This window comes from Schistocerca cancellata, chromosome 9 (assembly GCF_023864275.1).
Source record: "Schistocerca cancellata isolate TAMUIC-IGC-003103 chromosome 9, iqSchCanc2.1, whole genome shotgun sequence".
NCBI classification, from domain to species: Eukaryota; Metazoa; Arthropoda; class Insecta; order Orthoptera; family Acrididae; genus Schistocerca; species Schistocerca cancellata.
The window spans coordinates 265,494,788-265,513,571 of NC_064634.1; the positions used below are offsets into that span (position 1 = coordinate 265,494,788).

The 18,784-nt window shown below is 40.3% G+C and overlaps 1 protein-coding gene across 1 annotated transcript; it reads right to left on the reverse strand.

Moving 5' to 3' along the window:
* Positions 1-213: 213 nt before the first annotated feature.
* LOC126100951 (uncharacterized) lies at positions 214-18,538 on the reverse strand. The gene is made up of 6 exons (XM_049911613.1): positions 18,406-18,538; positions 14,024-14,084; positions 3,263-3,327; positions 3,136-3,171; positions 2,195-2,315; positions 214-412 (listed from the first exon to the last, which is right to left on the reverse strand). Exons 1-6 carry the CDS (start codon positions 18,472-18,474, stop codon positions 348-350), a joined length of 417 nt encoding a protein of 138 aa, XP_049767570.1. The 5' UTR covers positions 18,475-18,538; the 3' UTR covers positions 214-347.
* Between the last annotated feature and the right edge of the window lie 246 nt (positions 18,539-18,784).

The window sequence follows — 18,784 nt, forward strand, 5'->3', positions numbered from 1 at the left end:
CCAGTTTTACGGCAATATGTAAATAAAACAGCACTGGCAACAAACTAAACAGACTGATATATGTCAGTATCCAGTTCTAAATGTTAGTCAACAGCTTTCTTTACACACAGTCTACTTATAACTAAGATGTAGAGAGTAGATTCTTAAAACTACTCTCCCAGTTCCCTAAAGATATAGGGAATGAAATATAAAAAGTGTTGAAATTTTCAGTTCTTTATTGACTTCTTTCTACACAGAAATCGAATTTTACGAACAGGCAGCAACAGTTCGTTCTGTACTGGTGTGCACCAAAGGACCTCCTTTCAAAGTGGAAAACTTGCTTTGTATTTATTTGAAAATTATCACTGTCATTCAGCAGCTTTAATTGCACATTTAAGGATGAGGTAGTTTGTCATACACGTTCCCGTGCCAGCTGAAACAAACATTAGACAAACTTATAAGTAGTTCTTAAGTTGCAGTTATACACAGAATAACAATTACAAGTTAAAAGCAGTGAAATCGTTGCCGGAGTCCACTTTATTGACATTCTGATTAACTTTTACTTGGCTGAGCAACGTACAAGTCTTTGGTATTTGAGGTCTCAGCTGCACCTCTCTTACTTATAGTTCCTGCATTTCTCGAGAGCTTCTGTTAACTGACAGACCATCTCTCATGTTATCGAGAAATGCCCTTCTGAGTGGTTGAAGAATAAAACTAAATCAGCATTGAAGTGGCTGCTACTATCACAAAGAATTTATGCATTTTTATACTAAAATATATCCTAAGAACTTGGACGCCATTAAATACTTTCTATCTACAGTCAGCTATTGTCACATTGCTTTCCTTGAAACAGAACTTGTTGTTCCTTTTGTTTCATTTTTGTTCTGGGCACAACACAATATGTGACACACATGTTCTTTCTTTGTCATTTCAGTCTTAGGTATAGATTTTCTTTGGCAGTGTAACACATAATGAATGATTGTTTCGAAAGTTATGACATGTAAATATCTCATGCTGAATTGTCAATTTCATTATTGAAGGACCTAAGTGTTTGGGGACAGTTTGTCTTGAACGATTTTCACTGCGCGTAGCGTTGTCTACCTGCGCTTCGCATCGTGCGTTTGCATTGTATTGGCGCTGTCACCCAGACCAATCACAGTCTCTAATCGCAGTTTCATATACATGATAGTTCTGAGATTCATTCACCTTTTACTCATGTATGTAACTATTGCACTACTTTCGTCAGATATAGTGCAGTACTGCCTTTGTAATCAACGCAGGGAAGGTACGTTTTAAAACTTTTCCTTACTTCATTTGTTATGGTTTTGAATGATGTGGTAATCGATTAAATCATCTTGTCTTGTCTACTCCAAGCCAGTTTTTGAGATAATCTACAATGCTAACCGGCCCTCGCTGACGTATGAGTCGCATATAAATTTAAATAATATTGTTGTTCTACGTTTAAAGAATATTATTATTGTTGATCATTTCGGCAAGCAATATTGCAGCTGTGGTATCTGATATTCCATTGATCATGCAGAACAACTGCTAAGAAGTGAAAGCGAAAACATTTTTGATTATCACTCTTGATTACAAAAAATATGTAAAAAAATTTCGTATTTTTATACACGATTCGTTGTTTCTACATGCAGCCCATCGCCTCATATTTTCTTGTTAATTTTTCACAGATGGGCACTGGTGGATTGCTCCACGGCTCTGAGAAATGATTTTATCACACGTGTTCTCACAAAAATCATCGAACATTTCTGTGTATCTTGGTTGAACCATATCCTTCATCAAACATCCAACGGTTTATTCTTGTTCTCTGTTTCCAGTACTGGTGCTACAGTTTCACTAGCGTATTGGGGAAATATATCAGAATTTACTCGTATTATTACCATCTTCGATGATTGTTTTATGTGTGGACAATGAGACTATAAAGCCAACATTTAAGAACGACAGTTGTTAGCAGCACTGGCGTATTATAGGAGAAAACAAGATATATAAGGTAACCACTGGAATCACAGTGAACAATATGGTACAAGAAGTATGTTAGTAAATTATAAATTACTAGAGCGTTATGATGAATTGTTAAGCAAATATGCCACAAGGCAGTTGGAATAATTAATATAACTCCCCTTCCTAGAAGCATCATCTTACCCAGTACTCGACTTCATTTCTGTACGAACATTTAAATACAACCTGATAAACTCACCTAACTTGGCACATTCCGCCATTGCCTCTTTCAAGTTGTTCTTCGTGCGTCCCTGCAACTGTAACCACTTTTCCGCTGATTCCGTAGCATGGTCCACATCAAATATGCTATCGGAGCTGAGCTGTAACGAAAGCATATATCATAGTGCTCATAAATGAGGCACACCTTCACTGTACTATGATGTGTAGGTTACTTTTTCGCGTTTATTCTCTCGGAGGTGTAAACGTGTGAGTAACTGGTCGAACCCACCAGAAGAAAGCAATGACTTTATTTAGTCTGATGTGAAGCTAGTTACACTAATGAGTGACTACAAATAGTTGATGAGCTTTCAACGTTCCAGGACCTATTACTTCTAAATTATCCGCTAACCTTCTAAAAGGGAAAGTAAACTATTTTCTTTAAATCGTTCGTTATCCTATCAACCGTTCTCGAAAACCCATTCCTCCTCATATTATCTCTTCATTTGCTGTTCTCCATTTTGTGGGCGTAACAGGCAGTTACTAACGGTTCGTCATTTCAAGACTGATTCTCTTCTTGCAGAAATGTGTGATGATCTAAATATGCCTTTCTTCTCGTAGCTTCTGCGTCAAGTGCGGAAAGGCAGTTTTATGGAGGGGGATATCTATCTAACTTCTTCCTATGTCTTATTTCTTGTCGGCTGAAGACTAGAGAAATGTAACATCTTCCCTCAGTCTCCATTATAGACTCCCAGTCACTCTGATAGACCTATTGAGGAAATTTTGTTGTTCTGAGGTAATAGTATCTGCGTACCTTTAGTAATAAAAATTGATTGAGTTGCAGTTTAGGTAAAACAGAAGAACATATATGTTCATGACATGCATATCGTTTTAGCTCCTGTTAGTTTTCTACCAAAGTTTTTGTATGGTGGATTGCTATGCAAATTCAGTGTTAGCTGTATCATTAGTTAAAGTGATACTCACGACTCCCATTTCTTGAAAAAAGCACTGTATGAAGCACTGGAAAAGAAAACAAAATAAACTTTCATAGCCAGAGATCATTTATATTTGTATTTTGGAAACTGAATACAGAGACGACAATTAATCTTACCCTTTGGTTCTCATCTTTCTCATTCGGCAGTGTGAAGTTGTGACTTACAATGTATCGAGCGGTCTCTGGAAAAACATAAACAAGTAGTTACGGTTGATTACGTTTTTCTTGGAGGAAATATAGCACGACCATTATGTTACACAGGCTACAATTGCCACAGAAATATTCACTTTTGATTTTTTTGCAGAAACGAAAGCAGCCATACTTTATAGATTTAGAAGCCCGGAACACGAATATCAAGGTTAAAATAATCTCCTAGCTCAGATTTACAAGTAAATAAAGTGTTAGCATCCTATAGTCACACTTATGGGACATCAGAAGAATTACAAGGAAAGACAGCGGCGGCCAAAACTTTGGCTTGCGGACCCTGCCCGGAAGGGCTCTTGATAAAATATAAATATATCAAAACATTCATACTTTCCAAAATAATATTCATATATATCATATTTACGATTTCCCACGATATATCGATATCAGAACGGAAGTGTCGAGTGCCGATATTTTTATTTTATATATATTTTTTCACAATTTTATAGAAATATTTGAAGTTATTCTTCTGAAATCGTGTTACTACGTGATTTCACTTTTACCGTGCGAAGGAGTCAACTACTTTTTGAGCTTTCATCAAGTCCAGTCTATCTCTTTGACTGAGTGAGGCAAGTATATGTGGCATAAAAGAAATACTCCGATTGCGCGGATCGGCGTGGCTGTGTGAATGAAATAACATGATATCCGACGTGAAGAAACAGCACACCAGTTACATTAAAAATATTTTTAACGCAGCTAGTGTAATATTTCTTTACATCGACGTATTCAAAAACAGTTGCTGGAATGATGAACAATCTAAATGACAAGACTGAGAGTTTCAGTGGGTGAAGACGTGAGAGGGGAAATGCTGATGTAATCGCCGCTCGGAGCTATCAATAGAAACTGCAACGTTAACTTCACCACACAGTTCTGACACAAGTGCCAGGTCGCTGGCGTTTGCAGAAAAGAAAAAAAAAAAAAAGAAAATAGAAGTCGACATGAAGGTTCCGAGCAAATCCGTTTTGACGAAACCGAAGGTTGGACCCTTCATATACATTCTATTGTGCCACTTACATGCAGATACCATTGTTAACATAGTGATTATTGCCTAGCGCGAACGTGCATCGTTTTCCTTTCCGTTCTTGTTTTAAAGGGTATAGGCAGGCTACTAGTTTGTTTATTAACAGAATATCTAATAAAAAATCAACATACAGCTCTAAAACCAGCAGTATATTTACGATGTGCATCCAATATTCTTGTAGGAGGGTACGCCGAAATTTTCCTCCGGTATATCGATACTTTCATTCTATATATCGTGTGCCGATAATGATATTTATTTAAGTGTCAATAATTTCTAACATTATCAAGTCATATTTCTCGGGCATGAGTATCAAAGCGTTCGGTCTCGCTTCGCATTTCCCTTATCGCCACGTCACACTGTCTGAGCATGAGGAGGGGGCAAAGGGAAAAACAGTCAACGGGTTGCATGTAAATGGCAGCCCATTCGCACTGCATATCACAAATTTTCAGTATTATTTACTCATTTTTGACGCTCTGAAGAAACTGACGGCATATGGACAGATGCAGACAATTTCACACAGTTTTTAACTCAAGTTTCCACCTAATCGTGACTTATTTAGTTTCACAACCCAAAAGCGGTCTTTAACCTAAATTTGTTTATCGAAATATTGTAGCCCCTTTTAATCTCATTATGGAGATGTGGAAACCCTACCTGAGGAAAGCAATGTAAATATCGTGGATACTTAATCTAAAAAGTTTTTCGTAACTGACATTACGTTGCAGATCAGTCAGTTATATCTGCATACGCAAGGGTCCTTTCAACTGAAACGGTAACCGGTCTCGAAAACAGATCGGAAACATTCCGTGTCCTCAAATTCTTTATGAATTCCGCAACCCCTGCATTTTGTTCAACACCAGTGATCTTAGGGAATTGTCTGTCTTTGTCAGAACATGCCTTTTGTACAACGATATTTCCTTTTTAAATGCATCCCCATCAAATGAGAAGGAAGTTGCCTTGTAATGTCTTACTTTGGGAAGTGTGCAATCAAGTTCACTTAATGCATGAAGTCTGCACTTCGTTCTGGATCTTCTAGTTTTCGTTCTTGCACTCTTTTTTCCTTCATAAATGCAGTAGAAGCGATTTGTAAATCGAAAAATCATAGCATGCCCCTTCACTTAACATACCATGCATTAACATACGATGTGTACTCTTTGTTCAGTTCCACTGAAACTGTTGCAGTTGACAGTTGAATAAAGCGTGTGTGTGTCTCTAAAAATTTTACTATTCGCACCACCAACTTCTTCACGTGCTCCAAGCCTGCATATTTAGCACCAAGTGCTTTTGATGTACAAGACAATGAATCCCATCAGTAGATCTTTGTAGCTTGTTGCTGTTTCATTATCAACTAAATCGCTCATCTTCTGCACGGTGTTGTATTGTCATTTCAAAGGAAGTAGCACTATCTGCCACTTACGCAAACTGAGAAGTCTTGTCAGTTTCTTCTATAATTCCCATTCATTTTAAAGGCTTGCGACGATTGCTCGCTAGACTGCCTCCTTTGAGCAAACAGCCACTGGACCACTGACCATTATTCATCCCATTAGAAACTTACAAGATTAAACAGTGCTAACACCACAATTCTGCCAAATCGAAGAGACTTGTCCCAACCGAAAAATTCCGCACTGCAATGCTAAAAGAAATGTTGCGAGGTTCCTGGTACTTCTAAGACGAGTGACAGGCCGGGCTTAGTCCGCCCGTGCCCCACACAAGTTGCACGCTTTAAGCTTGGCACGCCTTGTGCAAAGGCATTTTGTCAAGGATTCCTCTACTGTAACTGAGGTAGACCCTTCCCGTACTATTTGGCAAATCTGTTTTGCACCATGACTTACGTGCGCAACATTCAGTCACGTGATCATTCTCGAATGTAAAAACCAGATTATTATAGATTTTAATTGTTTGCCGTTGCTGTGCGCTCTTGCGCTGCATTAGTACATTTGTTACTGGAACGAATGTCATGGCGTTTGGCAGTGAATGTATCTGAGGTGAAGTGTGTAAATTGAAGAGTTGTGTTATTGTATACGTGCAGACTTTCAGAAAAGCGCCTCGGGGCTGCAGCAACAAACAAGTAACTTTTGTTACACTTGTGTAGAGTTATTTGTGGTTCAAGAAGTCAGTCAGTGACTAAAGCAGTGAAACAACCAGTTCCATGCATTTCAGATGTCTCGTGTTCCTCTACACTGAACGCTTGGATGCACAACAAAAATGTCTTCATGAAGTTTCGAGTACCTGTTATTTGGCGTAGACACAAAAATAGTGCGTCAAATCGCTTGAGGAAAGAAGGAAATATCCAGCAGAAGTGGAATATTCAATACCATGGCTTCCCATCTGCAATTTGCCCGTTCCTATTGTCCCACATACACCACCATCCTGCAGTGATAGCTATAATGCTGGAATGACACGTGTTACTGAAAATGTGCAATCATCTGCCACTTACATTGATCCTACATTCACACCAACTTTGTCATCTGCACAAAATCACACAGTCTGAATAGGGATTTAGATCGTACAAAGCCTAATGAGAAACGTTTTACCTCATGGGTGCAGCAGCGGAATCTTCTCGTTGATACAGTATGGGTGTCTCTGTCTCGGGACCGTCAGAAAAAAACTTGAGTGTCATTTCAGTACTTAAGGCGACATTACGTTCTGCAATGACACTGGCAGTTTGTTGAAAGTCCGGAACAATACATACAAACCAGAAGAGTGAAGAGTCCTTGTACGTGGCTCAAAAACAAGCCTCAAGGAAACATTTTTACACAGTACTACGAATGGCCATCCACCCTTATGGCGTATGATGCCTTAGCAAAAGAAATTTATACCATGCTGAAATACGTTGTAAGCTGTGTTAATTCCAATAAGCATGAACGGCTGGTGTGTGAAGATTTAAAGGTCATTGCAGTGCTGCTGAATTTGCAATGGGATTACACTAGGTACTGATGCTACCTTTTGAGTAGGGCAGTCAAGAATGATAATAACACAAACACAGAGGGAACAATCTTCTCGAACTGCTGTGGTGCCTGGGTCAAAAGATATTTCCAAAAAACCTTTGGTGAATCCAAACAAAAACATTCTCTTACCATTGCACATTAAGATGGAACTTTGGAAAGCATTTGTTAAGGCTGTGCACAGGAATGAAGCAGTATTTCAGAGTGATTCCTCAGTTGCTACTGGCGTATTCTTTGATCGAATAATCCAAGGGGGTCCGGCCAATTCAAAGTGTCCAACGGGCACAATCTTTCGTCGGGTGCTGTGACGACCTGAGAGGAACTTTCAGCAAACTAAACGGTCTGGGGACCAGGGCGGACACAGAACTTACATCGACGCTATCACAGACTCCGACTCTTGTTTCTTCCCGGCCGCTGACTCTCAGATGCGGACGCGGACCGCGGAGGGAGCGGCTCTAGGGGGCAGGGGATGTCCGTCGGCCGCACCTCCTAAGAAAGTCCGTCGTCAGCGCACCTGACTATGGCGACATGTCTGATCACTGAAACATTGTGTCCGTTGGACACTATGAACTGGCAGTACACCCTTGGATTGTTCGATTAGCATTTCACTATTTGTGTAAAAAGTTTCCACTACACATGACAGATAATATCACAAAGGGTATATTCATTGATTCACATACACGTCAGCTGTTGGGGGACTCTAATCCTTGACCACCTGCAGGCGTGGCATTGTTTCTGTAACGTGATACATTGTTCTTGGGGCACAGGAGAGTCGAAAATTACAGCGACCTCGAGGAAAAACCCGTTCATGCTAGTAAGATCATTGATGCAACATGACCCTAAAGATGCACTTCCTATTCTCTCACATCGATATTTTCCCACAGAACTATGGTGCATTCAGTAATGAGCGTGGCGAGCGGTTCCACCACATTTCTCTGAAAGAACGATGCTACTGGTATTTTGTTGTCCGATTACTACAGGATCAGCAAAGGAATAGTCTAGACACCGCTACGAGAGGAAGGGCGAAGAAACGGCGAGAACAAACTATATAAGTTCAATTAATGTGTTTGTGCTGTTGATTGTGAAAGCAATATACGTGGTTCGTAAAGTTCCAACTTACTTGTAACCCTGAGCTAAGACACAATTTTCATCGTGGTATTCGTATTCGGCGTTCGGAAATCTATAAAGACGGTCTACTTTAGTTCCTGTAAAAACATCCGCTGTGTACCAGAATTACACGACAATTCCTTAAAATGTAGAAAATATTACAACTTATCGTGTAATTTGATTCAGAAACCTAGTGACTGCTAAAATAAGTAGGTTACAGTTGCATTTATGAGTAGGATTTACTGAAGTCAGGAAAATTGATCTATCTATGTTTTGCAGGTGAGCAAAATCGCAATATCAATAAAATATGTAATCTTACAACGGTTTTCGTCACTTCATATGAAACAAAAATGGAGTAATATTTCTGCTTCATGAAGTAGTAAGTAGTTGTGGCTTATTAACAAATGTACGCCTCAACTGCGTTTACTGGATGGCCCTACATTAATCCAGCGACGATGGAACTGGTGAGGGAACCGCGCACTCTGAAGGAAGTCCCTGTCATGACCACGCGTACTGTACAATGAGAAATCGAAATGAATGTCCACTCGTGATGTAAGTACACCGAATCTGCTTCGAGCGCCTTCTCAGTTGAATAACGGTAACAACTGAATGTGTTACACAGTTCACAATGTAGGAACCAAGTGCTGAGCCTGAGGATGCTAAGACATAATTCTCTTCGCTTTATAAAGAGTGGTATGGCATTTAGAACGTTCAACTGCAACGGCAAATTTTGCATGGGTAATAAAGTGAAATGGATAGGTAAAGTCCGTGTTATTAAGTTAGTTTTGTTGAGAAGACTGCACCTGATATATGACCAATAGCTCATCATGTTGTACACGAAGAGTCAGGAAAAATTTGAGTGTTGATACCAAAGATTCATGTTTTATTGAGCTCTTATGGTAAACTTTCTTGCCCTCGGGGCAGGATACTACTTTTAGGTAGGTGAATCTACAGTGATAAACTGTCTGAGCGTTCAGAAGGCAATATAACTAGTGCATTAAAAACTTTGTACGGGTTATGTGGAATGCTATTGAAAACTGTCTTGACGATTACTTTCTTTGCAACAGATTTCTGAGAGGGGACTGCCAAGAGAGAGGTAACAATAATAAAATAATGGAATAATCAACGAAAGGTTAACGTACAGCAAGGGACACAGTGGAATGTCACAAGCTTTAAAGTGGTAAAGAAAGCTATAGGAACCGAAAAGGAAAATGCAAAAGGCTCAATCTAGTTATAGTGCGACCAGTGAAGTTAAATGAAAAAAAGAAATGGAATTCTCTTCAGACTAATATACGGTAATGTCAACAGAAGCAAAATGTTATCAACAGGGCTAGGAATCGTTATGCGCATAAAGGTAGGGCATGGGATGGGTTTCTGTGAACAGTTCAATGGCAATGAGAAGTGACTGCACGTCAATCACAAATACAGTAATTCACCTGAATTACATGTCGGCGTCAAAAGCAGATAATGAAGTGGAGGAAATGTATGAGGATAGTGAATGCATAATTTAGTATATAATACGACATGAATATCTAACAGTCACTGAACTGGAATGCGGTGTTAGGAAAGAGAGTGGAGGAAAGAATTATGAGAGGTTATGGACTAGAAGTAGAAATGAGAGAGAACAAAGAATAATTGAGTTCTACAATAACTTTCAACCAGTAATAGCAAATACTAAGTTCAAGAATCACAAGAGGAGGATCTATACTTGGAAATGGCCGGTAGATATGAGACAGATTAATTGTTGTCAGATACAGATTCCGAAATCGGACATTGGATCGCAAGGCGTACCCGAGTCGAGCTATAGACTTAGATCATAATTTGGTAATAATAAAGAAGAGTCAAAAGTTTAAGAGAATCGTCCGGAAGAATCAGTGTGAAAGAGGTTGGATACTCAGGTACTCATAAATGGTGAGACAGGTTTCAATTTCGATGGGGATGTGGATACTACGATAAGAATACCAGTTCAGTTGAAAAGAAGTCTGCATCAATGACAAGGGCAGTCACAGTTGTTGGACAATTAGCCACAGCTACAAAGAAGGTAGCTGTGAAGAATTCTTGTATAGATGGGGAAATGCTTCAATTGATCGATGAAAGCAAGAAGTACAAAAATATCCAGGGAAAGACAGGAATGCAGGAATCTAAATCACTTAGGAATGAAATAAAGAGGAAGTTCTGGGCAGTCAAAGTAAAATGGTTGCAGGCAAAATGTGAAGCAATCGAAATAGAAATCATCGTCTGAAGGACTAACTCATCACATAGAAAGGTCAAAACAATCTTCGATGAAATTAAAAGCAGTGGGAATTACTCTGTTACAAGGAGAGACCGGGTAGGCAAAAAGAGTACGTTGAAGATACAGAGAGATAGATAAAATCTCGAATGAACGAACCGTTCAATAGGAGGAGAGAGTGTGGTGAGAACGATAATAGAAACTTGACATGATTTGCTATATTAAACAATAATCTTCGAGAGAATGTAGCAAGCTAAAACGAAAATTTACGAAGAATAGCAATTAGATGGATTAAGAATACGAAGGAAAGCAATCAGAAATTACTACACGCTAAACACAATTTTCCATAAGATGATGGGTGATACAACTAAGAGAAAAAACGTCTGTTTTCAACTTTTTCTGAAATGATGCACAGCTCACGAGATGAAATGTAGTAACCCAATGTGAATAAGAAAGAGATACATTCCTGAAAAAACTCAGGAAGTCATATATTGGGATATGTGAGATAGGAAATAACGTCGGCAGTCATTGGGTTTACAACATAAATGATTAAACTTGAAGGAAATGTTAACGACAGTAAGTTGCATAAGTGTTTACATAATATTGGTCGAGGTAGACAGTTCCGCAAACTGGAACAATGCTGTACTTATATAACTGTACAAGAAATTTCACAGTCAAGACCTTTAATACCCACCTATCAGCCTTCTCTTCGTAATGTTAATATTATTGACGACATTCATTACTAACCATAAATGAGAACTCGCTGTACAGTATAGCATAGGCACAACCCAATTTCAGAAGTGATTAAATCACTATCGTCTGTTTGCAAGTCGTGGATGAAATTACACGATGTAGGACTGAGTAAGAATTGTTATTATACACTCCAGGAAATTGAAATAAGAACACCGTGAATTCATTGTCCCAGGAAGGGGAAACTTTATTGACACATTCCTGGGGTCAGATACATCACATGATCACACTGACAGAACCACAGGCGCATAGACACAGGCAACAGAGCATGCACAATGTCGGCACTAGTACAGTGTATATCCACCTTTCGCAGCAATGCAGGCTGCTATTCTCCCATGGAGACGATCGTAGAGATGCTGGATGTAGTCCTGTGGAACGGCTTGCCATGCCATTTCCACCTGGCGCCTCAGTTGGACCAGCGTTCGTGCTGGACGTGCAGACCACGAAGGCGACGCATCATCCAGTCCCAAACATGCTCAATGGGGGACAGATCCGGAGATCTTGCTGGTCAGGGTAGTTGACTTACACCTTCTAGAGCACGTTGGGTGGCACGGGATACATGCGGACGTGCATTGTCCTGTTGGAACAGCAAGTTCCCTTGCCGGTCTAGGAATGGTAGAACGATGGGTTCGATGACGGTTTGGATGTACCGTGCACTATTCAGTGTCCCCTCGACGATCAACAGTGGTGTACGGCCAGTGTAGGAGATCGTTCCCCACACCATGATGCCGGGTGTTGGCCCTGTGTGCCTCGGTCGTATGCAGTCCTGATTGTGGCGCTCACCTGCACGGCGCCAAACACGCATACGGCCATCATTGGCACCAAGGCAGAAGCGACTCTCATCGCTGAAGACGACACGTCTCCATTCGTCCCTCCATTCACGCCTGTCGCGACACCACTGGAGGCGGGCTGCACGATGTTGGGGCGTGAGCGAAAGACGGCATAACGGTGTGCGGGACCGAAGCCCAGCTTCATGGAGACGGTTGCGAATGGTCCTCGCCGATACCCCAGGAGCAACAGTGTCCCTAATTTGCTGGGAAGTGGCGGTGCGGTCCCCTACGGCACTGCGTAGGATCCTACGGTATTGGCGTGCATCCGTGCGTCGCTGCGGTCCGGTCCCAGGTCGACGGGCACGTGCACCTTCCGCCGACCACTGGCGACAACATCGATGTGCTGTGGAGACCTCACGCCCCACGTGTTGAGCAATTCGGCGGTACGTCCACCCGGCCTCCCGCATGCCCACTATACGCCCTCGCTCAAAGTCCGTCAACTGCACATACGGTTCACGTCCACGCTGTCGCGGCATGCTACCAGTGTTAAAGACTGCGATGGAGCTCCGTATGCCACGGCAAACTGGCTGACACTGACGGCGGCGGTGCACAAATGCTGCGCAGCTAGCGCCATTCGACGGCCAACACCGCGGTTCCTGGTGTGTCCGCTGTGCCGTGCGTGTGATCATTGCTTGTACAGCCCTCTCGTAGTGTCCGGAGCAAGTATGGTGGGTCTGACACACCGGTGTCAATGTGGTCTTTTTTCCATTTCCAGGAGTGTATATAGTTTTCACAGCTTTTTAATAGATAATGTCCCATCTTGAACAGTATTTGCCCTTTAAGTCCTTCAAGTTAGTTAGCGTGGTGCCGAACATTTATTAGGTAACAACTCGAAAGGGAGTATAACGAAACATTTATGACTTCTGCACATTTGTTTTTCCAACTTCGAAACATTACGCGTTTGTATTACAGAGCATGCGGTACGTATCAAGCGTAATGTTTAAGTGTTAATACAGAGAAATATATCTAATTGATAAATGGATGTTTCGTTATGTTTCCTTTCGAATTGTTACCTAACAGCTGCGTTACGCCCCTAATTCAATTCCTCGGGCCGAAGTAGATGAGTTAAACACTTCAGTTGAGACCGCCATAGAACGGAAACGGTGCGTTTGCAGACACTGGTTCCCATTCAAAATTTTAGTCACTCACTCCCCTCTACAAGTCCTAGAAATTTGTAACTGGAATTTCCGAACACCCTGTATACGGTGTTGAATACTACTTGTTGGAACACGAAAACACAGAGAAGGTTAAAAATGGCTTGAAATATTTGTAAAGTACACTAAGAATAGTTCTCAATGTGAAGTTTATGTTATATTTGAGACAGGGTGCGTTATTAGTTTACTCAATGACAGGCGGATACAGACTTTGCTGAGGGAGATTTCTACTAGAAAAGAAACAACCAAAAACATGAGGTGGATACAAAACCAAAAACTGCAACGTAACTGAACTGGAGGTGCACGGGCTACTGGGATGAGTGTAAATGTCATTAGAAAGCATAACGAACCAAATTTCATGAATATTGCTGAAAACTGTAATGCTCCGAAAGGTCATAAGGAGACCTTCCTCCAGCAAACAAACGTCCGACATCAGATGGTATTTCGTGCGGATTAACGGCTCTGTGCAACCGGTATTACTTTTCTACGTATTACTCATACTAGCTTAAAAAGTCATCAATTAATAGTGTTACTGACCAGAATCGAAATCGTAAACTGAATCTGAAACTCTGATTCTCATTACTGCTGTTATCTTACTGAAAGACTATGACCACATGAAGAATATTATTTACATACTGACCTCTTGACAAACCGTAGCCGGTAGCGCATTTGTACACGGATGCTCGTAAAGCCTGGCCAGTCTGTAAATAACAGAATTCTGTATTACAAATTTACTATCACAAAAGGTGAACAGTTACATTAAAATAGCAAGCACTCTGTCAACGTCATTTGATGAAAGTATTCTAAGCGAATCATAGGCCAAATATAACATTCCTTATTTCTGGTTTCTTTCCCTTGACTACTTCCTATCAAAATCATTTTGTTTCCTTAAGGTATGGGTTGACAGATTTCCATTCTAGCCACTGGGCATTCAGAGCTTGAGCTTAATCTCTAACAAATATAGACGCAGGCTGTATGGTAAAACTTCCTTCATACTATTACACGTCACTAAACACTGCTCAGGTACAAAGTACATTACATATGCCAAGCATAACGACCGATTAACACTCCTTGACTTACGGCTTCTTGACATTGAGAGTAGACACATTTGAAAGAAACAAAGGGACAGTGAAGGAAGGAAAGATAAATATTGGAACATGGAATGTGCGGACACTACTGCAAGCAGCAAAGCTAGAGAATTCAAAACAGGAGATGGGAAGGAACACATTAGATGCCTTTGGTTTGTGTGAATTGAGATGGGGAGAGAATGGCGAGATAGAAAGTGGAGATTATAAGCTCTTTTACCTGGGGGAAATCGAGAGTGGTGAAAACGGAGTAGGAATAATGAAAGGGCAAACGCTAAAAATAAGGTCATGAAGGTCCAATATATTGATGGAAAACTAATGATGATACGACTTAAGAGTAGTTCAAAAGAATTCGTTTTAATACGAGTATATATGCCAACCAGCCAGCATAGAGTTGGGGAAGTAGAAGAATGTTATGAGAAAATAAAACAACTCAACGAGAAAGAAAATAGAAATGCCTGCATAATCATTGTGGGGGACTGGAATGCAGTGGTGGGTGAAGGAAGAGTATGAAAATTTGGATAAGGAATACGAAATGAGAGAGGTGAGCAACTAATTAGTTTCTGTAAAGAAAATTCATTAGCAGTGGGTAACACATTATTTGAACACCACAAAAGGAGATGTTACACATGGATATAAAATTTGAATAGGGAGAGATATTAGTTGGACTACATCCTGATACCAAAAAATTTAAGAACTGCTTGAAGAATCCAGGAGCAAATATTTGTTCAAATGGCTCTAAGCACTATGGGACTTAACATCTGAAGTCATCAGTCCCCTAGACTTAGATCTACTTAAACCTAAGTAACCTAAGGAATCACGCACATCCATGCCCGAGGCAGGATTCGAACCTGCGTCCGTAGCAGCAGCGCATTTCCGGACTGAAGCGCCTAGAACGGCTCCGTCACAGCGGCCGAGTGAATGTTAACTCAGACCCCAACCTAGTAGCGGAAGAAATACAAGTGAAGTTGAAAAACGTCTGGGAAGGTAAAGCAAAAGAAAGACTAAACACAGAAAGACTCAAAGAGATAGGAAAGGCAGCAGATTTGGGAAAAAGGATTTATGGAAAAATGGGACAGAGGTAATGTTGATGAAAGTGTTAATGACAAATGGATAAAAATAAGGAAAGGACGCATGGACTCTGCCAAAGGAGTACTAGGAATTAGAGTATCCTAAAGTACCAGAAAAAAATGGATAACAGAAAACATGTTAAAAAAGATGGAAGAGCGGAGACTGTGGAAAACGTAGAAACTGAAGAAGACGAAAGAGGTACAAGGAACTGAATAATGAATTAAGAAGAGAAACTGAAGAAGCAAGGGATAAATGGGTGAAACAGAAATGCGACGAAATTGAGAAAATAGAGAAAGAGGGAAAGTATGGAATGACACATAGACTAGACAATGAGATAGTTTAGGAATGTAAAAGAAAGAAGAATTATATGGAAATAGAAAGAGCGGATGGTACTTTAGCAGAAGAATCAGAGGAGGTTTTGAACACTTGACAAGAATATATTGAATGTCTGTATAAGGGGGGGGGGGGGGGGATATAATGTGAAATTAAGGTTGAAGTGGAACAATATCTGCCAGTAGATGGAAAGGGATTCACCATCTTGGAAGCGGAAGTAGAAAATGTGCTGAAGGAGATGAAGAATAGGAAGGCATGTGGAACTGATAATTTGCCAACAAAACTGTAGCACAATCTGGGAAACAAGGCAACAAGAGAAATAGTCTACCTCTGTAACGAGATATTTGACAGAGGGGAATGGCCTCAGGACCACCTTGCCACAGTTATGATACCAACAGAGAAAAAGAGAAACACAAAAAGTGTGAAGAGCATAAAACCATCAGTCTAATTTCTCATGCAGCTAAAGTCTTGTTGAGAGTGTTGATTAGAAGGCTGTGTGGCAGGCTGGAGAGAGGCATTGCAAAGTAGCATTTCAGATTTAGAAGAGGAAAAGGAACAAGAGATGCTATTGGAAGGTTAAGGAGGAAGATATATGGAAAAAAGGTAGAGAAATCTTTGCTGTTTTTATAGATTTAGAAAAGGCTTTTGACAGAGTTCAGTGGAACAAGCTGATGGATATTTTGAAGAGGAAAGGAGTGGATTGGAAAGAGAGACGACTGGTACAAAATGTATATTTACACCAGAAGGTAAGGGTGAGGATTGTAAATGAAATGTCAGAAGGAAGCAGCGTTGGAAGAAGTGTTGGACAAGGTAGCTGCCTTTCACCACTATCGTTTAACACATACCTTGAAGAGATTATTGGGAAAGGTTTAAATGGGAAAAGAGGAAAATCTATTGGTGGAAAGAGAACTGAATGAATAAGATTTGCTGATGACATGGTACTAGTGGCAGAAAGTGAGCGGCCAGTAAATAATATGCTGGAAGATCTGAATGAAACTTGTGTGGAATATGGGATGAAAATAAACACAGCAAAAACAAAGAGTATGGTCATCAGTACAAGACGCAGACTGTCCGTTATTAAAATAGCATAATCTACCATTAGCCAAGTAAGTGCATTTTAATATTATGGAAGCACAATAACTGAAGACTTGAGATGTCACCAGGAGGGGAAAACTATAATTGCCATAGATAATAAATCATGCAACAGAAAGAGGTGACTCTTAAGTGGCAAATTAGATAAAGGTCTAAGGAAAGGCTTAGCAAATGTTTTATCTGGAGTGTGGCACTAAATGGGGCAGAAACATGATCGCTGAGATGAGAGGATGAAAAAGATAAAAAGCATTTGTGATGTGAATGTGGAGGATAATAGAGAGAATAAGCTGGATGGGATCAGTGAGTAAGGAAAGAGTATTGGAAAGGATTGGTGAGTCAAGATGCCTGCTGAAGGTTGTAAGAGAAAGGGAAAAGAACTGGTTGGGATATTCACTGAGAAGGGAGTATTTGCTAGCAGATGCTATGGAAGGATTGGTTTGTGGGAGAAGACTGAGAGGAAGTAGGAAATACAACATGATAGACGACATAAAGCAAAGAGGAAATTAAGCAGACCAGAAGAGGATGGCAGAAGACCGGACAGCCTGGAAAACTACCATGTGAAAACATGCCTTTCGGCGGAACTGTGATGATGATGATGATGATGACTTGTGGCTGACGGTTCGCAAATTGGATGCGTCAAAACTCTTAAAACAAAGCTCTCCACAAACATTCATCCATGATTCAGAATTCGTTGTGCTACATAGTTTTTGCTCGAAGGCTGTTCGAAAGATTAGCTGCTATGTTACCAGTAATGTTGTACGGTTGTTAAGAGCTAAAGTGTAGAAACAAAGACGGAGAAAAACCATTTTTGTGAGAAAGGAAAATATTAAGAACAATTTTGGACCTGTAACAAATGAAAGTAGCACTTCATTAAGGTTAAGAATAAATGATGCACTCCAAGAGTTGAACAAACAGCAGTAATATCGAGACTAGCATGCTTCCCACACGAGAATGTATTTGTACGTTATTTCTCCTTAAGAATTTGTTTCATTATAGCATAAAATGAGACCCGCCAAAAATTACAAGCAGTTATGTGGGGCTTAGTGACGTCCTTACCGGTAAATTTACTCAATTAAGTTATGCAAATAGCTAAAAAGAGTGGTGAAGAAAGTTGATTACCTGTCTGGACATGTACATTAGTGAACATTTTCCAGTTCTGCTAAAAAAAGAGAATTTAATAATCAAGCGAATAAATAAAGAATGAAATGGAAGGAAATCTGAAATAATGGGCGAAAGAAAAGATCTTGTGAGGCATACGCTCGAGATACCACTGATTTAGATTGTCAGCGGTTGCTATCGATGTGCCGATGGTGCCTTTGAATGGGACATGGCGGATTTACTTCAGAAGTCTCGTCCTACTGAGAAAGCGTTATTACTGAAATATATAAGAATAGTCATGTACAATACATACATTTCATGTAGCATACAGGGATTCACTTACTTCGTCCAAGTCACCCATGCACTGGGTTAAGACAGTGAATATAAGAGCACAAATCTGGAAGGCTCTCATGTTACGACTGAAATCTGAGAAGGTGCAATAAACTTTGGTGCGATAGGTCCGACAGATTTTTCCGTAGTTCCCAAACTGTTAAGGTTTCAATGTTGCAGCTATTTTTTATAGCTATTTTTTATGCAATCCAGTGACGTAACTCCAGAGGGGAACAATCAGTCATTCTATGTAAACTGAAGTTGACCTTTTTTTTATGAAGCCACAACGATGACAGCACAATTGCTATCTGTCATTCCCGTGGTACAGCCGGATGGTGTAAACATAGCTTTTCGCACCTGGTGACAAAGCAAATGCCACCTCGACACGATTG

Excerpts from the sequence above, each read along its gene's own strand:
- LOC126100951 (XM_049911613.1), bottom strand. The coding sequence starts at position 18,474 with ATGAGAGCCTTCCAGATTTGTGCTCTTATATTCACTGTCTTAACCCAG. Across the intron at positions 3,328-14,023 it reads CGGCTACGGTTTGTCAAGAG|AGACCGCTCGATACATTGTA; the intron begins GTCAGTATGTAA and ends ATGTTTTTCCAG. Across the intron at positions 413-2,194 it reads GGCGGAATGTGCCAAGTTAG|CTGGCACGGGAACGTGTATG; the intron begins GTGAGTTTATCA and ends TGTTTGTTTCAG.